The 22794-nt window shown below is 43.3% G+C and overlaps 1 protein-coding gene across 1 annotated transcript; it reads right to left on the bottom strand.

Moving 5' to 3' along the window:
- Positions 1-1138: 1138 nt before the first annotated feature.
- On the bottom strand, positions 1139-21805 carry LOC119391566 (syntaxin-6). Its single transcript, XM_037659246.2, has 7 exons — positions 21521-21805; positions 20364-20533; positions 14336-14430; positions 11173-11235; positions 8976-9077; positions 5821-6022; positions 1139-1562 (listed from the first exon to the last, which is right to left on the bottom strand). The coding sequence occupies exons 1-7, from the start codon at positions 21553-21555 to the stop codon at positions 1486-1488; spliced, it is 744 nt and encodes a 247-aa protein (XP_037515174.1). The 5' UTR covers positions 21556-21805; the 3' UTR covers positions 1139-1485.
- Between the last annotated feature and the right edge of the window lie 989 nt (positions 21806-22794).

Raw genomic sequence — 22794 nt, 5'->3', positions numbered from 1 at the left:
GAGACTAAGTTAGGCTTACAGCAATGAAATGTATTCACAGATACCAGACTTGGATTGACGGTTTTACATCACCTGCCACCTACGAACAATGAGGAGGGTGCTTTAAGTGCAGGAAATGTAGCTGCCAGATTCACTAACAGAGCACTTGGAAAGCTTGGTTCAGTGTCGACCTGGCTTGTTTTTTAGTTGACATCAATTTTTTAGCTAAAATGCATTGCTACACTTTTTATCAAGGTGGGACTTTTAACAGTGTTTTTTAGATGTGGCTGCCTAGAACGGTGCCCACAGACCCCTCCGACCTCTTCAGGAACCAGTTCGGTCTACGGTCTACAAAACACCACTGAAAGGACTAGATGAAGACAGACACCTTATGTTGAATTCCAATGGTGGAGTGGGAGCAAGTTTTTCTGCTTGTTTTGGAGCAAGTTTGTTCCAATGACAGAGTGAAAACGGGAGTCGAGTGTTCCAATGAGAGAGTCGCAGTGGAATCAGAGCCAGAGTGACTTCATGGAGCAGGACAAGTTGCTCAGCCAAAAATGGCAGAGTGGGCGGGAACTCTGCACGACACACTTCCTTTAATGTTTGCTTGCTTGGGGGCACCGTTGGCAGTGGCGAGTTTTGGCGGTAATGACTGACAACATGGATGGCTCGGCAAATAGTGCGGCATTGCTTCTACTACTCGATAGACACACCTCCAAGCAAGAAGAAAGCTCCAGTTCCTGCACGAATGATTCATCAGATAGAGACAGCGATGCTGAAACTGCCTCGTACAAGCAGAAATTTGAGAGAAGTCGACAACGGAAGGGTATTATGGGCAACTCTGCACCCGAAAGACAGAACTTTCACTTCTGTCTTGCTCCAATGGCGCTGGTTGTGTTGCTAACGTTGCTCTATGCCAGAGTCAAGTGCTCGCTCACAGAGCCCATCAGCTGCTCTCACTCTGCCACTGGAATCCAACACTCTTTCACATAATCTGTACATAACTGAATTGAATAAGCACACCCTGCAACGGAATTCTGGATCTACCAGCACGGATACAACCTTTCAGTTTATTTAGCAGGGACAGCTTTTGCTGTTTATGGAGCAGAAACATCTACGCACATGAAAAGTACAATTTCTGCTAATAACACAGTACAGGTTTCATTATATTTTTTTTTATTTTATTCAGAAATGTAGACCAAGCCATATTTTGAAAGACAGATATAGGAAGGGAGAAAGGAAACAGATGCAGTTTACCCTATGGCACATGAAAGGTGTAACATAATGTAAATGACATGCGAGAGTACAATGTGTTTAACTAAGAAGTATGGTGTACATGGAAGTCATGTGCACAGGGGAGTTATGTACATGCTCAAAAGAGCGGGCACCCTCTCAGAACCGCGTAATTATGTGGTTCAGCGTCATGCTTCCTCTATGCCTCTGGTAACTCTCAAGTGTCCTCGAAGCTGCAAAAATTCATTAAGCTGCAAGGCAAACGCACTAGCTCTAGAGGAGAAAAAAGAGTGCCACTACAACCACCATAACACCTGAGAGCGCTCCGATGGCCATCCATTGGCGGCGATCTGAAAAAGGAAATATAATATTCTGTGCAATGCTCACTGCACATGTCATGGAGTCAACAGCTCACACACAATGCAACTAATCATCTGGGGTTTACATGCCAAAACAATGATCTGATTAGATATGGGGCACAATTTAGTACAAGAATCTAGACTAATTTTGACCACCTAGGGTTCGTTCTTGTATAACATAAGCGCAAAAAGGACACGGACAAGAAAGTGCACAACACGAGCGTTTGTCTTTTTTTGCGCTTCTGTTATACAAGAATGAATCAGTACCAACTAGCTTGCCTTTCTGTTTTGCTTCCCCTAGGGTTCTTTATTCTGCACCGAATGCATAGCACATGGGCATTTTTGCATTTCACCTATATCGAAATGTGGCCACTGTTGCCGGGATCAGATCTTGTGACCTTGTGCTTAGCAGCATGGCATTTATATAGCTGCTAAGCCAACATCGCTGGTAACTACTGAACAGACTCAATTTCACTTCATTCGGTGTGTTGTGTAGCGGCTATATCGGCCCCATGACGACAGTAGTCCTCCTCGGTGCTTTCTTGCTCAAGACAATACTGTGTAGAATCGCAAGCACAATGCAACTGCGGATTTTTGCCAGTGAATTTTAGAAAAAAAGATGGAACACACAGCCCCTTTTTTATAGAAGAATCTTTTTTTATTCTTGCTCACCTTTTGATCTCTAGAGGTAAGCAAGTTTGTTGTGTTACACAAACACAATACACTTCTTACCATAGTTACCCTTCAGCCCACTAAAGACTGCACTACTAGTACTACTGCCATGCTTTGCACCAATGGTGGTGCTACAAAACACAACGTGAAATTGGCTTATCGGTTCATGATACAGAATCATGTAATCCTACTCCCATCACACTCTTCACAGGTGATTTGCAGTGGACAAGCAGGTGTACCCCCATAATTTGAATGACTGTGCATAACTTCCAGTGGATCAACAACAAACAAACAGATTTACTGTTCTGCTGAGGCATTTCCATCACAAGTCATCATATCTCCAAAATAATGCAGGAAGGCATGTACTGTTGCAGTTTACTTTTGCTCTGTACAAAGTGCATGGCAGGATAACTCGGACAGCAGAGCATCTGTGTGCTCATTTGTGTTACTAGCCCATCTTTAAGCACAATATTTTGCTGCTCTCATGAGCTGACCAGACAATCAGTTCATTCCTGCAAGACAGGTATAATTGAAGAATAAGTTGAATTGTTCACCTTCAAAACGCAGTATAAAAGATTAAACGTATGGATGAAACGAAAGAATGTCTTGTGTAATTCACATTTATCATCACTGGTCTATTTTACGTCCACTGCAGAACGAAGGCCTCTCCCAATGTTCTCCAATTTGCCCTGTCCTGTGCGAGCCGATTCCACTTTATGCCCGCAAATTTCTTAAATTTCAGCACCCCACTTAGCCCTTTGCCATCCACAGGTAGGCTTCCCATCTCTTAGAATGACATAATTGTTGGGGTTTTATGTCCAAAAACCACAATATAATTATGAGAGACGCCGTAATGGAGGGATCCGGAAATTTTGAACATCTGGGGTCCTTAAACGTGCACCTAAATCTAAGCATTTCACCTCCACCGAAATGCGGCCGCCACAGCCGGGATTCAATCCCGTGACCTGCGAGTCAGCAATCAAGCATCACAACCACTTGACCACCGTGGCAGGTATCTCTTAGAATTAGAGCTGTGCGAATAGCAAAATTTCGGGCGCGAAGCAAATGCGAATCGAACAGAATATTTTTAGAATATTTCTTGAATATTTTTCTAATACTTCGAAGCGAAATTACAGAAAAAAAGTTGCAGATGATCCCTAAGCATATTCTAATGAGACTGTCATTGAGACAGGAAGCGTTTCTTTTGGCTAAGTTGGTGAAGCTCCGAAGCAGCGGTGTTCCCTAGCTGTCTTCTCAAGAGTGAGGCAATGCAGATGCCAAATCGTTTTTATTTACATGATTCGGTGTAACCAATGTGGTGTTGACAACACTTTACACATGAAAGGAAAAGACGCTATTTCCTCAACCTCGCCTCTTCCTTTAACTTCTTGGAGGCCCATCTGATGTTGGGCCTCCACAGAAGAGGCCCAACTTTCAGAGGCCCAACTGATGTTGGGCCTCTGAAAAATGAGACTTCGACTATTTTTCTTCCGGAAGTTCGAATACTTCGAATAGTCAAATTCCGGTGCGAATAGAATCGAATAGCAAACAATATTTGGAAAATATTAGAAAGTTCGAATATTCGCACACCCCTATTAATATAAAAAAAAGCTGAGCTAGCTGGTAGGGATTCATGACAAAAGATGGTAGGCGTGCAAACACGGACACAAGAGTGTTCGGGACAATACAAACGATGACTAAGAATGGAAAAGGCGCGCAACGGCGGGAAAGAAATTAGACACAAATGCTTATCGGTGCACGCCCAGGCAAGAGGCGACACTTATCAATCCAGAACAAGTAGGGGTCCACGTGAGAACAGTTTTTCATGTAGACCCCCATGCATGCCGGTTTGATAGGCGTCGCAGCTTGCCTAGGCATGCACAGATAAGCATTTGTGTCTAATTTTTTTTCCACCGCGGTGCGCCTTTTCAATTCTTAGTCATCGTTTGTATTTTCCCGACCTCTCTTGTGTCAGTGTTTGCACGCCTACCATCTTTTACCACGATTCCCATCCCTTAGCACCTATTTCATTGCACTAACTAACCATCAGTTATCTGTCCTTCACATTAGGTGACCTGCTCAGGTCCACTTATTTTTCTTAATCTGAGCTAGAAGGTCAGCTACCACTATTTCTTCTGTAATGCACTCTGCTTTCATCCTGTCCCTTAATATTATAGCTATCATTTTTCATTCCATCAGACCATGGTGGTCCAGCACATTGCCAACCATGGTATGTTACCACTCTGTGACGTTACTCTGGCAGTAATCTTAATAATATTAATATCTGGGGTTTAACGTCCCAAAACCACCAAGGCAGTAATCTTGCGAAGGTATCGCCAAAAGTGATCACTTGCAAGGTGTGGGAGCGAACATCCTTATCGGCTATAGAGACACTAGATTCATTGATAAGATATGGCACTGTAGGTGCTTGAAAAACTCTTTGTGCTGATCGGGCATGAGTAAATACACCAGCTGACGCTGCACAGTTTTATGAAGTGCAACCATCCAAATAAAATTTTGTGAAGCTCACAACTACTAAACTTCTTTTTTTCAATTTTTCCTGTTTGTAAGCTCTTGCGTTTGTTTTTTAAGATCCCTCCAATTACTATCATCATCGATCGACACCTTAGAGACAGCATCCTCTAATCTCAATGGCTATGCTTTGCAGTTGAAAACACGTCATGGCTGCCTTTACGTGTAAGTTCATTTGTCATACTGGTTAGTTGCATCGGCATCGACAGTCACGTGCAGCATGCATGGAGGCACAGCTAATCAATGTGTTTACATCCTATGTTTGGCAACACTCCAGCATTAATTTCATTTCAATATTCATGTGCGTTTTCAGTGAAACAGTGTTGATATAGTGCAGATGAGGCTTTGCAGATGCCAGCTGAAAGAAATGTTACCCTGAAAAAGATTTCAGGAAAACATTTTTGTTCAGGATGCAGTGATTTTTGCAATCTAATCCCTGCGTACCACCAGTAAGTGCCAGTAGCGCGAGCGACAAAACCTCCCCACAGTTCTATGCATTTCAGATGGGGCTTATCAGAGACATCGAGAGCAGATATGTGAAAATAATCTGGCATTATAGATTTCTTGTATGCAAGAAATAGAGCCTAATAAAGTTGGTGCTCATTGTTAATGTACAAGTTGGCTTGTTTCGGATCGCAAGCGTTCGGGATGACATGAATATTTTGAGTGCCCTTGAGGAATTCATATTGAGATGCTGCAGTATTAATGAGCGTGTTCTCTCAATCAAGAAATCAACCTATACCTCTTGTTGATGACAGCACTGAGAAGGATAGAGCAAGCGATTTTCGACCGTTGTTGACATGAAATTGTAGATCCCCTGATGCATGCAGTGCAACAATATTTGGCTGACACGCTCACAAGAGCCTTGTCCCCAGGTCGTCTACATTTTCTTAATATGCTAAAGAAGTGTGCCAGGGCCCGCTTAAGTTATCTTGCGCCTCAGTAAAAAAAATTTTAACGAGTTTTCTCAGGGTACCCTCTTGTCATGTCACTCGACAATAGCAGAAATGTGAAATTTGAGGTAATACATAAGCAACATTCTCACCATTGGACATATGGAGAACTTTGGCCATCTTTTTCAGAGCCCCGTCAATCTTGGACTCCGCATTGTCCATATCATGCCCGAGGTCATCCAGCATTACAGACTGCTCATCTAGTTCGTTGCCAATATGTTTGCTCATGGACTTGAGCGTGCCTACAGATGTTTGGATGCCTTCCAATTCCTCATCCTGGGCAATCATCAGCTCCTGCAGATAACAAAGGGACAGCAGTTTGAACTGGAAGCCACAGAAGCAGAGCAGATCTTTACCTGCAAAAAGAAATCAGGCACATGCAATTTTTGAGCACCAAAATGAGACTGGCAAACCTCATTTGCAGCGCTTACACCTACAGTGTAGATGTACCCAATATCACTGAAGATGCAGCTATAATGCCAAATCTACACATAGTCAAGAAACGAAGAATTACTGCTACATAAACTATTAACCTGGAGGATTCCAAGAGTGAGCATAAGGATATTAAACCACTATATCTAGCAGCCTAGTTTATCAAAATCCTGATGTGACACCAAGCATTCATGCAAGATCCCATAATATTCTTTAATTATTAAAATATGTACATCAGTGACCTGAATCCTCCTACAGAACAAGCCAGGTATCGTAACGCACTTTTCTTTTTTATTGTTGGAGAGAAGTGAGTGTTCAGGACATAAGGCTGAGCTACTTGGTATTGATTCGTCATAAAAGAAGGTAAGGCATGCCAACATGTACACAAGAGAAGAGAACCAGGCAACACAAATGCCGACTATCAATTGAAAGGTTGTATAGTGGCAGAAAAGTGGCTGGACACAAAACTTATCTGTGCATGCTCAGGGATGGCAGTGCCACCCATCAATCAGGCACACATGCAGATCTACGAGAGTAACTGTTTAGGCATTTCATTTTTTCTCTACGCAAGTTACAGGCTGAATCAGGCGTGCACTTCCACTACTATCGATATGCCAAGTCTCAACTGTTTGACACATTTCTTCATTCTTGTGTCTGTATAAAACTGCGCATTATTTGAATTTTGGCGCACATTTATAATCGTGCCCTCCGGGAATCGTATCATCGAGGTTCCATTGTACTACTGAGAATTGTCCCTCAATCAAGAAATCAGCCATCAGCTGTCGGGTTCACTTGTTCCCACTTGTTGCGTCATTGATGACGGCAATGAGAAGGATAGAGCAAGCCATTTTTGATCGTTCGGTTCCGAATGAGCAATTCTCCGGTTAACAACGTTTTGTGCTAAATTTATCTCCACTCAGCATAATGGCCTGTCTGCCCTGCGTAACTCAGTTCCAGCCTTGAAGAAGACAAGTCCACTTGTCGAAACGTCGGCTCGAGCACCCACCCCCTGTTTACGGATTTTTTCATCACCATTATGATGCTGTATATAAATTTTATTTGCTCATTCCTCAGTGCCTATTATTAAAAAAGACTGCTTTTCCAACAATAACACAGAAAGACATCGCTGATGCTGCCATGGGTCCCTTGCTCCATCAGAGCAGCACACGGCAGGAGCAGCAACTACATCTGTAGCCATCAGTTCCCCGTTGCCAAGCCCCAAGTAAGATCGCTGATGAATTCTCGATATTTTAAGTGTGGGTGCTCGATTTGGAATCTATACTGAAATTCGAAAAAGGGTCCCTGTATCTGCAGAAACTTGGCACGTAAAAACAAAAACTCTTGCAAGTAAGAAAAAAAAAGAACAAGTACATATCAAGGTACTAAACCGATGAGCTATGTGATAATTTCATTACCCCCTAATGTGTGTATGGTGACTGATGCACAACAGCGACAGTCAAGGCGGGGGACGGACTCTCAACAAGAGCTATATGTAGCTACATATAACTATCTTTAGAAACAGAGTTTGTTTATTTTTTTTAAGGTGAATTCTTGTAGTGTATGAAGCCTGGTTTTTCTGTCATCTGTAACTGTTTTCATGGAGCAGCTACAGTTATGAATAGCGCCTGAAGTGCTGGTGAAACAGAATGCAATTGCTTGCCACTTGACACATTTGCTCTTGGTTATTATATGACCATATCCGGAAAGCAGCTAAAATTATCAAATGTCCAGATAGCGCCTGAAGTTGAATACAGAGATGAGTGCAGAGGCTGCTGGTCACTATTACGTGGCGTGTACGCATGAGACCTCCACAACCCTACTAGAACAAAAGCAAATCACGTAATGTGAGACCTATGTTCCCCAAATGGAAAAAACATAGTTACTTCAATGAAGTAAAGCATTTCCTCTTCAACGGCCTCTGTACCCTTTCCACGGCACGTACCCTTAGTTCACACATGTTGCCACTGCGGATGCAGGTGGACTTCAGAAGGTTCACATGAACATGAGATTCCTAACCCAACAATACTTCATGTTGCATTGTGTTCTGTTGGGGGTGTGAATGCTGGAATTCCTATTTGTTTTGCGATGTGCCGCTATTTTTGTATGGATCTTTGAAAATTAGTGAAAATGTCACTTTCCGGAGCAAAAGAAAAAGGTGGTACAGAAGTACAGAACCGCTTGCCATAACCACAGCCTTACCAGGGTAATGATGGAAGAAAAAAGGGCACTGAGGGACACTTCTTTCTGCAAAAAACTATTTTTTTTTCAACACTTTTAAAACTAAGGTACAAACAAAACATGAAATGTCCAAGTAAAATGTAGTGGATGTCCGTTACTTCTTTTTCGAGTTCCCTGAAGAGACATGTAGCCATCAACCGACCTAAGCATTCCTGTAGCGATTTACGGGGAAATTCTTCCCACTCCTCAGAAAATTGGTTCCCCTCACATTGGGTCGTTAGACCTTCCCCTTTCTTGGTAACAAGACAATGATCTCAACACGAGACGCCCCCGTCACCACGTGGCGAACCTGTTCATGCTTGTGAATAAAACAAGCCGTCTACTCTGTTCTCAAGCTGTCAACATGTGCATTTCTTGCCTCCGTGAAACCGAGCTGCCAATAAAAGCAGAAAACATCTTTTGATACTTTGCAACAACAATCATGGAGTTTTACTGGTACACTGAGCTATATTTTCAGTGTACCAATAAAAGTTGTAAATATGTAACAATCGTAATGCCTTTCGCAATGCCCTACTTCTTGGGCACGCAACACACGAAGGCTTTCTTTAACAAAATGACGAGTGAACAATTTGCAAACCTGCTGCTGCTGCTGGGTATGATCCAGTAGCCGACGTACGGGACTCTCGACCTCATTTCGTAGGCTTGTGTATTTGGCTGTTCGTGATGAGTTGAACAGCTCCTGGAAGCATACAGCAGAACATGGCTTATAGATTACCACACACAAAGTAGTGACGCGCATTATGCTGAACACCAATCACGCAAATCATGCATGTGCAGTTCCAGGGATGCAAATGGTTCAAGCCACTTATGAACCGCTTGCAGAGCAAGCAGCCAAAAGATCACTTGGAAATAGCTACTACACCTCTTAGAGCAATTACCAGACTCAAAATTTCCAATGCAAATATTTATGTCCAGCAAGAGCAGCAGTCCCATGTTCTCCAATAACAACAGACTTATGCACATATGCATGCATATGCTTGTTTAGAATATCCAAGATGATTAATTTATAAAATTCACTTATTGATCGTCATTTTATTAGCTATCGTGCTATCACACGATCATGCGAAAGAGCCACAATTTTTACGCACTTCTGTAAAAAAGACAAAAGAATTTTAATGGGTACTTTAGGCAACATTTACTGTGGCATCGCATTTACTTTAATGGTGGTAGCTGCGGCACACGTCAGGAGATGCGAATTTGTACATGGCAGTTGCTGGGTACAACCGTTTAAGTGTATAGTTATGCTGCATTTCCAGCAGGTACATATTAACAAAATTTTATCATGTAGATGCACTTGTTTGGTGCCTGTCGCACCACCACTGCACTTTTGTGCAGTTTCTCGTGCCAGTTTCATGCAAGTTTACTCGAGTCCTATTTTCATGCTGAATACAAATAGATCCATTAACAAGGCAAAAAGAATAACAAAAGCATATTAATAGAACAGTGAAAATGCATTTGATTTTAGGCTTGCACAGGGGTTACAATGGTTGGCATGGCCAAAGAATATTTTATTCGAACTTGTGGTGTTCCTTATTGACAATTTGAGCACATTGGTGCCAGTATGTGAAGCTTTCGTGCAAGCTTTTGCGATTGCACGTGCTGCTGGCCACAGTGTCGCAAGAAGTGGTGTCCAGGCACAGGTCCTTGTAGCTTAGCTAGAGTGCCTCAAATAGAAACAGTACCTTTCAACTGCAGCATGAATGGTAATTAAATTTACGACTAGTAGGCTGAATTTCTCAAATGGTGATCACTGCGATTTACTTGATCATCCTCATCAGCCAAAACCAATGATGTCCTCTGTTCCGATTGGCCTTCAGATTTTCTTTTATTTTTTTTTTTAATTTAAGAGCACTCAGCTGTCTGCTCTCGTGACCCCTCAAAATAGCACTACAGCCACGGGAAACTGAATAGCAAGTTTAAATGGACAGCCGTATTCCTTTTCTCTGCAGGACCACAAAAAATGACATGCTGGCACAAGTTCAGCACAGATTATGAAATTTTTGCCAAAATGGTGCACGGTGTAGCAAATTTCACCTTATGGCAATATTTGGTGTAATTGGTGTAACAATTACATCACTGCTAACTTGAATTAAACTCCTTTAGGATGAGCATTTATATACAGTAAATCCTAGTTACAAGAGATACTCAAGGGTGCCAGCAAACATATCCGTTGTGGCCAAGGTGTCTTGTAACCAAAAAATATGAAAACACAGAGTACTCATTAATATGCATAAGCATCGAAGTGTGCAAAACGCATCTGCAAGTTGCCCAAGATGGCTTAAAGAAGTCATTTATAGTAGTTTGTTGTTAGTGACTGCAGATTGTATTAGCTTCCTTCCCAACTTCTGGAGGTAAAGTACATCACTTTGCAGGCCTTCAGGTTGCTCACAATAGCTTTGAAGTGCTCTTAGATGTTCACTACCTTCAACTGCTGACACTTTCTCCGACATCTACAGACACAAACTCCTCCTCAAAAGACACACTCACCCAACGCGGCCAATGTTGTGTGAGCGTGTCTTGAGAATCGTTTAGGGAGGCTGTCTCGCCTGAGTAGTAATAAGTTGCCCTTACTAACAGAGTGTCTCTTGTATGCAATGTTGTAAACATGGTGAACATAGGAAGACCAACCAGCCCATTTTCAGATGTCTCTAATAACCGAGTGTCTCAAGTAACGAGATTTTATGGTAGTGACATCAAGTATATAAACGAGGTGCCAAACCACCCAGACAAGGATGTTACCTAAATCTCCACAAGGAAATGGCAAAACTCCTTACCATGCTCGAAGGTCTCATTTTCTTATTCTTCGCCTTGCTTTCGAGAATCGCTTCTTTCATGCACTGTACACGTGGAAGAAATGAGCAAGGGCACAGCATTTTAAACAATCGATACGATACTGCAAGACAGCATGTTTTGTAATGTGAACAGGAGCCACAGGACAGGATCTAACATGAGACTTGCATAATACTATATAGTATAATAATTGGGGGCACAACATCTGTGCATAATGCACATATTTATTTCACCCTCACGGTACACAGACCATCACGGACGGTATATAGTACACATGCACTATTTGCTACAACTTCCTTTTAGTATATAGATGTTGTGTCTTTAGAATAACGGAGAGTTGCACTTGTCGGTAGGTACTCATGCTGAAATGATGGAGCGTGCAAACACTGACACAAGAGAGAGGTCAAGACACCACAAACATTTGAACAGGAGCTCGTGTTCAGATGTTTGGGGTGTCTTGACCTCTCTCTTGTGTCCGTGTTTGCATGCCCAGTCTTTTCACCATGACGTTGGGTCATAGTCTGTGCTGGCTAACATGACGAGGCCAGAGTCACGAAAGCCGGCAGCAGCCTTAGGTCCCCAACAATGCATGTGATCCCTAAATCAACACGATATATTGTCTTTGCTTAGGCGTTATTGCACACCCTTCAAACGTACTATACTACAAATATGCAGAAACACTAGCCATTCCAAAGGGACTACAGGGGCTACTAAAAGTTGTTTCATATAAAAGTTAAAAGTAACAGCATGTATTGTGCTCATTACAAAAGTTTTGCACGAGATCACTGCAAGGAACCATGGAGGCTCTCTGAAAACGTGCAAAGTAGCACCCTCACTCTGGCTCTGCTCACTCTTCAGTTCAGAATGGAGGAAGTCTGGGCATGTTGGTAGTTCCAACATACTACACATACCCTCTAAACAAACACAATGTCTTCATCTTGTCTTGTGTTCATTTAGTAGGCTATGATATCTGTAGTACTCTGCTCACTCTGCTCAATGCAGCCCTGTTGGTAGAGATGGCTGCTGCATTGAATGCCTTAGGCCAAGGAGACATTTAGCCAAATAAGCAGCTCATATGTCAACACTTCTTTAGGACCAGCTTGCCTACTCTTCAGGTGAATGTACGAACTCGTGTCCACCCTATGAGTAGAAGAGCCAGTAAGGAACGCCAAATGTTGGTGCAGCCACCACAGCCTCACATCAAAGTGAAGCTGCATGGTGCAGAAACACTTGGAGGCATGACTTCGTGTCATCTGCCACATTGTTCAAGCACAAGCCAAGCCTGCGTTGCCATGAATAAAACTTCGCTTTCACTAGATTATTTCCACGGTGGGGAAGCCAGCCTCACATTTGTGTGCCGTGAGTAAAAGGCAAGTGGGTTCATCACTTTCAACCAAAAGGAGTGCACTGGTGCCAGTAAACATTCATATCAAGTAAAACGTGTGCGCCTCTTACAGTCATTGCCAGCCGTTACAAAAGAAGCCAAAGCATTATCCATCAAATGTCAAGAGCTTTTTGGTGTCAAGGCAGTTCATTTGACTGAGGGTGGTGGGGAAATCCACGGCCGCCCACTCATGCATAGGATGGCATGGCAAACAGTTATTTTCATGCAAGTGAAATTTACGTTAACAGCATGCAAGCTTAGTGCACCAGCACAGTGGTAGCAGATGACCCAACACTACGCCTCTAAGCACTGCACCTGCGCAAGCTTGCTTCGATGTTCGTGTAACTGCACTAGAACTATGCGGAGCAAAGCAATGTGCTCACCTGTTCGCCCCAAGAGAGGACGAGCCCGTACATTCACGAGATGATGGGTACATACAGACGTGTGTGATCACAGAGTGATTTGAGTTTAAAATTATTTTTTACTTTCTCTTCACTCCTTGCAATTATAATAATTATAATAATTGCTGGGGTTTTATGTGCCAAAACTGCCATATGATTATGAGGCACGCCATAGTGGGGGACTCTGATTAAATTTCAACCACCTGGGCTTCTTTAACGCACACCTAAATCTAAGTACAGGGGTGTTCTTTGCATTGCACCCCCATTGAAATACAACCGCCGTGGCCATGAATCGAACCCGCACCCTCAAGCTTAGCAACGCAACACCCTTCGTGCTAAGCTACCATGGCGGGTACTCCACTGCAATTAAAACAGAGTGCTGTAATATAACTAAGTCCTCACATACAGCGGCTATTTGTATCGAAATGCATAGCTGGATAACCAGACAATTCAAGCCCAAATGTTGCAGTTTCTTAGTCACATCACATCTCAACAAGTCATCATAAGCTTCTCCCATATAAAATGTATTTAAAAAAGCTTGCATTGCAGTAACAATACACTATAAGAAATACAGCTGCAACAAATAGGCACAGCCCACCATTTTGTGTAGATAAAACCCTCAAGTTTGCTTTGATGTGGCTATGTCAGAAAAGTTTTCCAAAAGGTTTATCAGCTTGATTTCATCTTTCTTCCGTAGACATAACATAGAGTCCCCCCAATCATTTTGGAGACGCAGGCATTCTCGAGACCTTCTGCCTCAAGAACGCCTGCTCTGCTATCTTAAGTTTTAATGACAGCAGGTCACAATGTGTTATCGTACGGCTGGTAAAACATTTAAAGGTAATCCGTATGAGGTTACTCAATAAATGAGTACAGGAAGAGAGATTGAGATATTGCTACATCAGTAAGCCAAGCCATTCCATGAAAAACCCTCAGTGACCGCAGCTCTATTTACTGGTTGTGTTAAGAGATATCCTCACGCCAATACAAATATGCACACAGACACCCATGACTTCTACATGCTCACATAAACATTTTTTTGAAAACATGCAGTGATGTCACCACAAAATGTACTCAGCCTGTCATCTTGTTCAGACAGATTGATTGCTGGCATCCTTACTTGGAATCAACATTAGGAGGCTTGACTGTATATAATGCAGCCCGAGGGCAAATAAAAGCAACAAAAACATTCACCACTGATTCAGAAACAGTGCAAATACTGGCAACAGATAAAGGATGCAGGACATAGTAGCAGTACCGGTGCCCTTTAGCTATTGTTGCATGTTCATGCTGCTTCTTTGAGCATGATAAATCACCAACTAGCACATAGCTGCAAACTTCTGAAACTCATCTATGACTGACCTTGACTTCATTCTTGGACTGCTCTATGAATGCTTTTCGACTTTTGATTTCCTTCTCATCGATCTTAAACTTCTTGGGATTTTTTTCGACAATAGCTGAAAAAATAGCTGTTAAGAAAAAATGGAAGCAAGGAAAGAGATAAAGAATTGCAAGCGATACAGTCATTCACAGTTGTCAACTACAGGGAGCTTTCACGAACGATGGCGGTAGTGTAGTCGGCCATTTTGTTGTCATCGCCAGTCTAGCCGGCGTTCCGGGAAGAGCGCGGCAGCAGCTCTCACTCGAACGATGCCGGCGCAATGGTATTGTGCGGTTGTGAGCGGTAGCAGTTGCACCCAAAGTAAGGCAAAGAAGTTGCAGCTTCTTTAAGACATCGAAGGTGCACCCCAACGAAAGAACAAGTCAAAGGAGCGGCACCGGCATGAATGGCCCGTGTGCATAAACAGATGTGGCATACAGGACAACACCAAGAAGCATCATGTCTGTCCATGTCGCTTTTCTTCAGGTATGCAAACCATGCTTGCCTTACGAAGTTTCTGCTTCAGTTGTTTTCTTTAGTCCACTCACCACGCGAAACGTAGCGGGTGCTGCTGGGACATAGCGAGGCCATTTTTAACGTAGCCTTCACAGACTTGGCAAGGTGCCTTTTTAATGTGGCCTTCACTGCATCTGCACTTAGGTCACCTAACAAAAGAATAAAAAAAAAAGATAAAATGAATATCTACCGAGAGTTATAGGGTCCTTACAAGCTTACTTGTGTCATGATGACCATGCTATCGGTTGCAACTTTCACTTGTGGCTCTTGTACCAAGCCACTTCTCAGAAAGTTGTGATCTTTAAGAGCCTTTCTTGCTTTCAACTGCTGCTGTGTGACAAGACTCATTCGTAAGACAAGAAAGTCGCAAATGTCTGGACGTTGACGCACACCCACAAGTCCATGCATGGACTTGTGACCGCAACACAGTCGGCTGCTTGAAGAACGAAATGGTGCGCATAGATAGCATTTTTTGTCGTATCGTTCACAGTCCTTCGGGCACAGCGTTGCTGTGTGCATCTTTCCTGACCTTGTACTCCTAACTCAGTACAGCTGTCGAAGACTACAACTGCGATACCATCACTGGGATCACGCTAGTATGTACTTACTGTACGTGTGTTAGTTTACACGAAGCTGCTACACGAGCTCTCATACAGCATCTTTGCGAATTTGGAGCAGAACCCCGTACGTTTCACGTTATAAGTGGACTAAAGAAAACTACAGAAACAGACACATTCCGAAAGCCAAGCATGGTTTGCTTACGTGGAAAAAAAAAGAGGTGAGGAGAGAAGTGATGCTTGTTGGCGTTGTCCTGTATGCCACATCTGTTTGTCTGCGCAAGCCACTCACAGCAGTGCTGCTCCTTCAACTTGTCGCACTCGTTGAGGCACACCTTCAGTGTTGCAAAGAAGCTGCAATCATCTTTCTTTAAGCGCAACTTCTCTGCCTTACTTTGGGTGCAACGACCACAGCCCATGACTGCACAATGCATCATCGCGCCAGCACTGTTCCAAACGAGAGCTGCTGCGGCACACGCTTCCTGTATCGCTGGCTCAACTTGGGATGCATATAAAATGGCAGACTACCCTGCTACCGCTGTTCGTCTTAGCTTCCTATACACCTTGGAAATTTTTCGTAAAATACTTAACTCGGCTGGCGGCATTATTTCACCAACATGTCAGTCAGGTTATCCATCAAAGACTACTGAAGTAGCACCATGACTTGACAGACTTAAACACCAGCAACTTGACACTAAAATGGCTCTCCAACTGCTTCAATCGTGCTTAAATATGACCCATAGTTCCTATACTTTTACATCAGCAGCCTATTCACGCCTAAATCAAATGGGCTATTGCGATTGTGCAAATGGGTACAATGCGTAAATGGGCAGTTGCAGATATGTGATATGTGCTTGCTGCCTTCACAATTACTTTTTCAGTGGCGGCAGGCATCTTAACATGACTAGAGACATTAATGACAGCATTAATTATAGACATTAAAATAATTAACTTTTTAATTACAGTACACAGGTGGCTGTGTCAAATGGGAGAATTGAAGTCTGAAGTCTTTGCTGTGAAGAGCCCATTGCCACTTTGTGCCTTTCAAAAAGCGGCTGCTGTCAATATTTGTGAAGTGATGAAGTTCAACAAAATTCACCAGTGAAACCAATACTGAAGCTCCGAGGGCACAACTATCATTCCATAGGAAATGCCCAAAATGATAACATTGTTTCCAACCAAGTCCCAAAGCTACTCGGGCTATGAGAGATGCCGTATTGGAGTACTCCAGATAATTTGACCACCCGAGGTTCTTTAACATGCCCTGAAATTGCACAGTACATGAGCCTCTAGCACTTCCCCTCCATCAAAACGTGACCACCGTGGCCGGGACCAGACTCGTGTCTTTCGGGTCGGCGGCCGAACACAGTAACCACTAGAACACCCCGGAGGCTCCAGCCTGCAGTTAAGTACTTTTTTTCTCCTTTTTTAAAACTTCATTTTCTTCTGCACATAAAAAGCGGCCACATTACCTTAAAAGAATACCATATTTAACCACTTGTAACCTGCCCCTGCACTTAGCCTGCACCCCCATCTACAACCTGTGGCAAAATTTAAAAAGAAATATTCCAACATATTATCCCCACATTTCCACCGCGCAAAGTTATTTCACATCTTGATAGAAATGACCGCACTAACTATGCTCAAAGATAGCAAAGACTTGATTTCCATACAGTTTCAGTTACCAGTGTCACTACCTTGTCCTCGCCTACTTTAAATTTCAGCCGTCACTGTCACCGTCACTGCCACCTTCCTTGCATTGCTGTGAAACATTGCTGTGAACACCTTACACATCGGAATCCGCATATAATCCGTACCATAACTTTAGATCCAAATTTTCTGTGGTTTTTTGTGCGGATTATATGCGAGAAAATACGGTAACTGAAAAGGCTATGAAACTGTAACAGGTTTATCTGCAGGAACAAAACACTTTGCTGCTGGCTGGAATGTGGCATGATTTAAAGGGACCCAAAATACTTTTTGAACGCAATGACAAATAATTTGCTGACCTGCAGACGATGCTCCCATGAACATGTGATATTAGTGCACTGCATGATGCAGGGAATTTACAATCTCACGTCAAAAGTCAATCGCTTGCTCTCTCCTTTGCAATGTCATGATCCCCTACGCAGCAAATGGGCGCAACAGGACCCAACCGGTATTGGCAAATTTCTTGACTGCAAGAACATTATCTGTAATAATGTGATTGCAGATTTTTAGTTAAATAAGTGAAAGGTATACATGTTTGGGATGTTGAAAAGACTGAAAAGGTATTGTATCTTTGCTCTCTTGATCTACAGTTGTCTGCTTGTAAAATTTCATTTCTCTGTACACTCACGTGAGGTGGCACCCGGTGTACTAGATGCATGCTTTTTTAAAGATAACGTGCCCCAGTCAATCACTTGTTTCACAGTATGACAGTGTCCCTAATGTGTATTGTTGCCCCCCAAAGCAAATGCACACTAGCTCTCTTCTACACGTCTCGTGAGTGAAATCGATAGTTGGACGGAAACCCGTCTGGTCAGGAACAGACATGAAGACAATTAAAACAACACTCTAACCACGATTAAAAACAAATAAAAGCACGACGTTTCGGCCCCCGTACGGGGGCCGAAACGTCGTGCTTTTATTTGCTTTTAATCATGGTCAGAGTCTCGTGAGTTAAGACACCTTGGAAGACATTTGTAGTAATTGGATCGAAAGCTCTTCAAAATGTGCAGTCTGAATCAGGCTACTATTATTTCGTGATGCTGACACTTCACACATGACAAGGCTGGTTTGCACCATGCAATCGTGTAGCTTGGTCAGACTAGAATGTACGATCTCATGCTCCAGCCTTGTCATGCATATAGCAATGACTTTTGTGCCATTGCTTCTGCTATATAGTGCAGTTTTCGTCGCCACAATGCGCCTTCTTGGCGAGATACTCTGTCGACCACACAACCTAGTTGGTGTCTGTGGGTGCCAAACGTTTTTACTCTAGTGTAACGAGAGTTCTTGTTAAAATTTTTGTCGCTAGAAGTTGACCTTCACTTTAATAATGGCCAAAAAAGAAAGACTACATTCACAGAATTTGAATGGAAACCTTCAGTTACAGTAGTTTCTTAATACATGTTGGCCACAAGTTCACGTGCATCTAAATTTGAACCCACCACAAGCTGAAGCATGCTACTTCTCTTTCGTTGTTCTTTTCTGGGGGGGGGGGGAGGCATCCCTCCAGCACTTGCCAGTCATGCTACTGGTTTCAGTAGTGTTCAGTGCTGATTTCAATGAGGAACTTGTGTTCGCGTGTTCTTTTTGGAATAATGGCTATGCGTCACGCCCAGTACGGTGCCCACTTCAAACGGAAAGCCATTTTGATGGCAGAAGAGCTTGGAAATGGCGATGCTGCAAGGCACCACGATATCAACCAATCCACAATCTGTGAGCGGCAAAACCAGTGGGTGACACTCCGCAGATAAAAGTGACGATAGAGTTGTCTGAGAAGTGGACAATAGCAAGGAGAATTTCACCGAGTACTTGGCCTCTGACAAAGATGGGTGAAGCAATCTCGCTACTCAAGTGCCCTATATGGCTGTGATACACCGTAAAGGTTCCGTTTTTCTGCCACAGTGCCTCGTGTAACATTCATGTTTTTGCTTCCTTGTAAACAGACTGGAAGGTCACTTCTCATGTTGCAATCGAGTAAAAAAAGTAACTCTAAGCGGGTGGCAATCTGAGGCAGCCCAAGTAGCCTGAGCTACCCGAGCATTTGTGAAGAATGCTGTGCCCGCACGAACTGAAAGTAGTGGCCAAAATATTCGAAGAAAGTCTTTAGAAATGCCTCGCCATCACATCCCCCGTGTAGCTTCCAGTGTGCTCGCGGGGATAAAAGGAGGTACAAAGCTTCTCAGAGAGTGCAATAATTACCTGTATTTAAGCTCATACTTGACAGATTCTAAACATTTTTATGGCAGCAGATTTGTGAGGCAATCTAGTCCAGTAATGAGGCGATTGTACAATCACTTAGAAACGTTTTTTGGGCCACTTTAATACCATGTATAGCCAATGGACTGTAGGCAAGTTATGCTTTTGACCACTTCGTTGTACAGACAGGGCAGTACACACTCGGTAAGGTACGACCCGATGCTCACATGCCCCCCCTCCCCTGCTTAGAGAACACTTCTGTGGACAGCCAAGCGCCATGACAGAAGACAGAAAAAGAATGAGAAAGGCGGCATTAATTATATCATCTACTACACATTATTTAGTGTTCAACCAATATATAGGGTCTCTAAGGAAATGCATAGTCGCAGGCAGGCATTGCAGAAGTTTAATTAAATTGGGGGGTTAACACAGTCAGCCTGCCACTGGAATACAAGGTATGCCATAGCGGAGCACTTTAATACACTTTGGCCACCTGAACTCCTTTAAGTCAGGGGCGGTATCAATCTAGATTGATACTGCAGAATGCAAAAACTGAGTCGCGTATTTTAAGAGGCACATCAGTAAACACAGGCCTTCTGGCGAAACTAAAACAACACCATAGGGTACAAACGTAATCCAGATTACATTACAATACAAATGCACCACAAACGCAAAACTAAACGTTTTGTTGACTACTTCCTCAATCGACTGTCTTCCAAGGTGTCTAAAAGCATTTGCGATAGCCACATTAGCACAGTGTTTTAAATAAAAAATAACTGAAGTTAAATTTCAAAGGAGTAGCACGACGCTGCAGCAATGTGTAAATCTGCAACATGGCACACGACTGAATGTTAATCTGACAACACTTCATAATCGACCTAGAGACCAAAAATAAAGACCAGTTAATATTGCCACCGAAATACACTTCAAACGAAGAAGGCTTCATGAAATGCACACAAAATGGAGCCACTTATTCAAGGGCCACATATGTTGAAGCCACCCACACAGAAAGGCACAACTTAAAGGATACCAACAGTTTCCTCAAGGTCTTCTAAGTCCCATTCTATGCTGCGCAGACCTTTCCGGAGTTCACTTGTGGTCCATTCAATGTCTTCTTTGCTTGGTAAGCTTGATGGATCTTGGTACTGGTTCCACCTCTCGAACAGTGTTTTGTTATTGGCTATGGCCTTAACAATTTCACTGAAGGAAAACATAATATCAATCAGAACAGATGCCACATTCACATTTTCAAGCATATGCACATAACAGCAGGCAACAGGTAATTTGGAGAATAGTCTGTGATGCATACGTTTCAGTAGCCCAACTTAATAAGCCAGACCTACGGTACCATCAGCCGTAGTTCGGTTAGGTATAGCTTTAAATAAATATCCAATATTTTGCCAATATGGAATTTTCCATAGCACATCGTGGTCATCTTTGTGAGTACGCAGTCGTGTTTTGTTTATTATACGACGGTGACGTCCTGAAACGCATTTTGCCCTGCTGCTTCTTGCGACTTGAGCAGGAACAGCATCCGCCCAGAGAGATAAGAGCGAATGACAATAGGGCGCATTGTTCGAGCAATCGGCTCAAGTTCTGTCTAATCTAGTGCCTTTATGAGGCGATATGGAAGGAAGCGTTCGTGCCCTTATCGCGACCTCCTGAAACGAAGGCGCTCGGAAACAAAAAGGTTAACGATTGCACAGGCGTCTTTGACAGTGTTCAACACAGGCGCGTAGCGACTAACAGGCCCCTATTCAGAGAAAAAGCTGCACTAAAGAAGTTACGAATCCAATGCTGCGAGCAAACGTTTCGTGCATTAGCTCTTCCCTTCAGCTGACACCACATATTGGATTTCTCTCCTGTTCACGTATAATGCTAGTCGCAGCAGCTGCAACACATTCCGCAGTCAAAAAAGAACAAAGCATCGATATAAAACGAAGAAGTGAACAAACAAAACTTGAGCAGCAGATGCGTAGAGCGGAATTCCTTTGCAGCGAAACAGCTAGTTTAAACTGCATCTCGATACTAATTATCCAATTCTCACTAAAAGCAAGGAAAGCCTTATGACGCCGCTATTGTACAAACTAAAATTTATGTTTTATTTAATTTACAGATTAGGGTAGGCAAGGTAGCCAGAATTCAATGGGGAAGACGTTGAAAGTAATGTGCATACACGGAACTTACTCTTTAACGACAAAAAATGGATCCTCAAGACTCATGGCCTCTGCGATCCACTCATAACAGTCGCGGCGTCCGTAGTGGCATGTGGGGCTCTTGTGACAAGTACCCCGCTATCGAAAAACAACAGATATCGCGCAGGAGACCTACACACGTAGTTATCAACCTTTGCGGAGATCGCTCAGCAGTATGCGACGAGCGCGATGACGTCCTCGTTCAAACAAAAAACAAACCCCATGACGCGACCTCAGTGTTGCCTGCGTCAGCGAATCATTGTTGCTTGCTCGCGGTGCCGCAACAGCCGCAACCCCTGATTTAGGAAAGGTGTGATGGAAGCGTTCTGCTCCCGATGTGGGGTAATGGGGTTCCGCGACTTCAGGTGCATGCGGCTCTAGTGTCCAACGTTGATTCTTGCTCTGTATTCATGGCCTCATTAGGTTCACCAGAATCTAGAATTCTTGCCAACAAAATGTTTCTTGGCGAAAAACATTTGACCGCTGACTCGTTGCAACGGACAGTGATATGAATGTGTACATATTAGCGAGTTTTAGAATTCGACTTTTTTCACAATGCCACAGCGCGTGCGCCCTTCCCTAGCGGAATGTCACGAAGTGTTTTTTCATCTCGGAGGCCTTCGGTACGCTAAGATGGCTAAGATAGAGTACGACGCATGCGCAGTGGCGCCAAACGCTAACGCAAGGCAAGGCTTTCCGCTTAGCGGAATAGCTGGATCGAAATGCGTATGCGCAGTACGCTTAGCGACCCGTAGCATTTACCGCACGCACGCTATTTTTCAGATTTGGCGTTATCGTGTTTGAGTGGTTAACGTTGTGTACGTAAAGCGGCGGTTTTGGACGCCCGCTTCGAACTGGATTTCGCGTTTATTCGTTTATTAGTACTTCAAGGGTCCCGAGGGACATTACATGAGGGGTGGGCAAAAAAAACATGATAGATAAAAAGAAAGCAAAAACAGCACCAACAATAACAAAAAGAAAAACAGCAGTGGATCACATTTACAAGGATAAAATATGGCTTTTTACTGCAGTTTTAAATTGGGCAAACTGAGATGACATGGCGATGTGGGCGGGAAGGTCGTTCCAGTCTTGCGCAGTCTGCAGGAAAAATGACTTCTGGAAGGTCTTTGTTTTAGAAGGTACAAGATAGACGGCGTTGGGGTGAGAATGGCGCGATGTCCGATGTGCAGGTCTGATGAATGCATTGCCCGGTGGCAAGGAATGGAAGAACTTATGATACAGGCACAAACGTGAAACTTTACGGCG

Source organism: Rhipicephalus sanguineus, chromosome 1, assembly GCF_013339695.2.
Source record: "Rhipicephalus sanguineus isolate Rsan-2018 chromosome 1, BIME_Rsan_1.4, whole genome shotgun sequence".
In the NCBI taxonomy this organism is placed as follows: domain Eukaryota; kingdom Metazoa; phylum Arthropoda; class Arachnida; order Ixodida; family Ixodidae; genus Rhipicephalus; species Rhipicephalus sanguineus.
This window is presented reverse-complemented; position numbering and strand designations above follow the sequence as displayed.

What these genes read in the sequence shown, in the direction of transcription:
- LOC119391566 (XM_037659246.2), bottom strand. Translation starts at nt 21,555, where the DNA reads ATGAGTCTTGAGGATCCATTTTTTGTCGTTAAAGA. An exon ending in ATACCCAGCAGCAGCAGCAG is followed by an intron (nt 6,023 to 8,975) that starts GTTTGCAAATTG and finishes TGTTATCTGCAG; the next exon opens with GAGCTGATGATTGCCCAGGA. An exon ending in AGTTCTCCATATGTCCAATG is followed by an intron (nt 1,563 to 5,820) that starts GTGAGAATGTTG and finishes TTCCTTTTTCAG; the next exon opens with ATCGCCGCCAATGGATGGCC.